Source organism: Pyrus communis, chromosome 8 (assembly GCF_963583255.1).
Source record: "Pyrus communis chromosome 8, drPyrComm1.1, whole genome shotgun sequence".
NCBI lineage: Eukaryota > Viridiplantae > Streptophyta > Magnoliopsida > Rosales > Rosaceae > Pyrus > Pyrus communis.
The window spans coordinates 7,136,322-7,138,430 of NC_084810.1; the positions used below are offsets into that span (position 1 = coordinate 7,136,322).

The 2,109-nt window shown below is 32.5% G+C and overlaps 1 protein-coding gene across 1 annotated transcript; it reads left to right on the forward strand.

Annotated features, from left to right (window-relative positions):
* The first annotated feature begins 247 nt into the window (after positions 1–247).
* Positions 248–820, forward strand: LOC137742863 (uncharacterized). The gene has a single exon (XM_068482807.1). It carries the CDS (start codon positions 248–250, stop codon positions 818–820), a length of 573 nt encoding a protein of 190 aa, XP_068338908.1.
* Positions 821–2,109: the final 1,289 nt, after the last annotated feature.

Genomic DNA, 2,109 nt, shown 5'->3' on the forward strand with positions numbered 1-2,109 from the left:
GATGGGTTCTAGTTATGGTGAAGTCGTTGCTAACCTGTTCCAAAAATGTTGTTACGCTCCATCCCAACTTGTGTTCGATTAGGAAATGAAAACTCTCATCAAGGATGGTGGTACAATAATTCAGAAATTTTTGCATAACACACCTAAAGAAAACTGGTCCAATGCATACTTCAGGGGGAAAAAATATGGTGAGATGTGCTCTAATATTGTAGAATCCTTCAATTCTTGGATTTTGGATGAACGCAAGATGCCAACTTACCAAATGATTGATAACATACGTGTGAAGTTGATGGAGATGAGTTCTGATAGGCAACGTGAGGCCGAAAGATGGACCTCACCAATATGCCCAACAATGGATGACGAAATGATGAAAATGGTTGAAGTTGGAAGACATTGGAATGTGTGTCGTTCAAGTGAACATATTTTTGAAGTCAGAGATGAGTATTCTGTCATGGTGGACTTACAAAGTCATACTTGTTCTTGTTATCAATGGCAAATTAAAGGGTTCCCTTGTGCACATGCTTTGGCAGCTATTTTGAAAGATGGAGGTAACCCATATGATTATGTCGAAGATTATTTCACAACAGATTTCTATAATTCTTCTTATTCATATCCCATTGTTCTTATACCTGATATTGAAAAGGATGAACAATCTATGAGTCAGGAGTTTGTGATAGAACCCCCATTGACAAAGAGGCCCCCAGGTAGACCAAAAGTTAAAAGACTAAAATCTATTGGGGAAGAAACATGCCCCAACAAGTGCAGTAGGTCTGGTGATGCTACAAGCCACAATCGGAAAACTTGCAACGCCCCTATTTGACATACATCTCCATTGCCATTTGGAATTTTTTTTTTTTTTTTTCAAATATATGAACACATGTTTTTTTTTATTTTTTATTTTTTATCAATGTAATAAAATGATGCCTTCGACTTTTTAGTTTACTCATATTCTTCTTTTTTCCATTATCTACTTACATGTCATATGACTTATGCAATCTGTGAAGACTATATATTTATTATGCTATCATTACTAAACCTTCCAAATCAAACCTATATATAACAAGCAGCCATAAGATGTTAAATTTTATCCTACCTATCAATTTGGCTTACAATATAAACTACCTATCCTTGTAGAATATGATTTTTACATTCACCATTAGTTGTACAGGTATATTACTTTTTGGGACGGTTTTAAACTACCTAACATGGAGGAAAATTACCGACAACCATTTTTTAATAGATTATGTTTGCAAAAATTTGTCTAAAGCAGAAGTTATTTAACTATTTGATTGTTATTGTGAACATTTCATTGTGTTTTTAGCAACACTATGCTTGTCTAGTTTTACTGTCACAATTTTTTTTCAATTAAACAATAATGTAAAATTTGCTCTAGTATTGCTATTATGGATAGACATTATTGTGAAAATATTGATAAAATAAAAATCTTAAGGTATATTAAGTTGGGGAAGCAAAAATTCCAACATGTAGCAAAAAATCCCACTTATATTGTATTTAAACAACCTAACATGTAGGAAAATTACCGACAACCATTTTTTTATCAACAATTTGAAAGTACTTGTTCTACAGGTATACCATATGACCATGTATGAAACTGAAATCTTCCAAGAAGTTAAAATACCTATTCTACAAGTATACCTATCCTTGTAGAATATGACTTTTACATTCACCATTAGTTGTACAGATATATTACTGTTTGGGACGGTTTTAAACTACCTAAGATGTAGGAAAATTACCGACATCCATTTTTTATCAACAATTTGAAAGTACCTATCCTTATACAATTAGAAAGTATATTTACGAACTATGTCCATATAATGACAAAATAACATTATCTGAGATTACAAACAAATCTTATTGTGCAATCAATAAAGGGAAACATGAAGAATATCCCCTTTCAATTGAAATTGAAATTAAAAAATAGATACGACAAAGCATATCTCAGTTCACATAACACCCAAACTTACAATACCAGTTCTCCAGGTATACCGGGAAGCCAGAATCAGATCTTCGCTTATTCTGTTTTCATCATATACTGGGAGAAAATTTATAGCTTTCATAGCTTCATACGGATTTAGGATTCAAAACAAG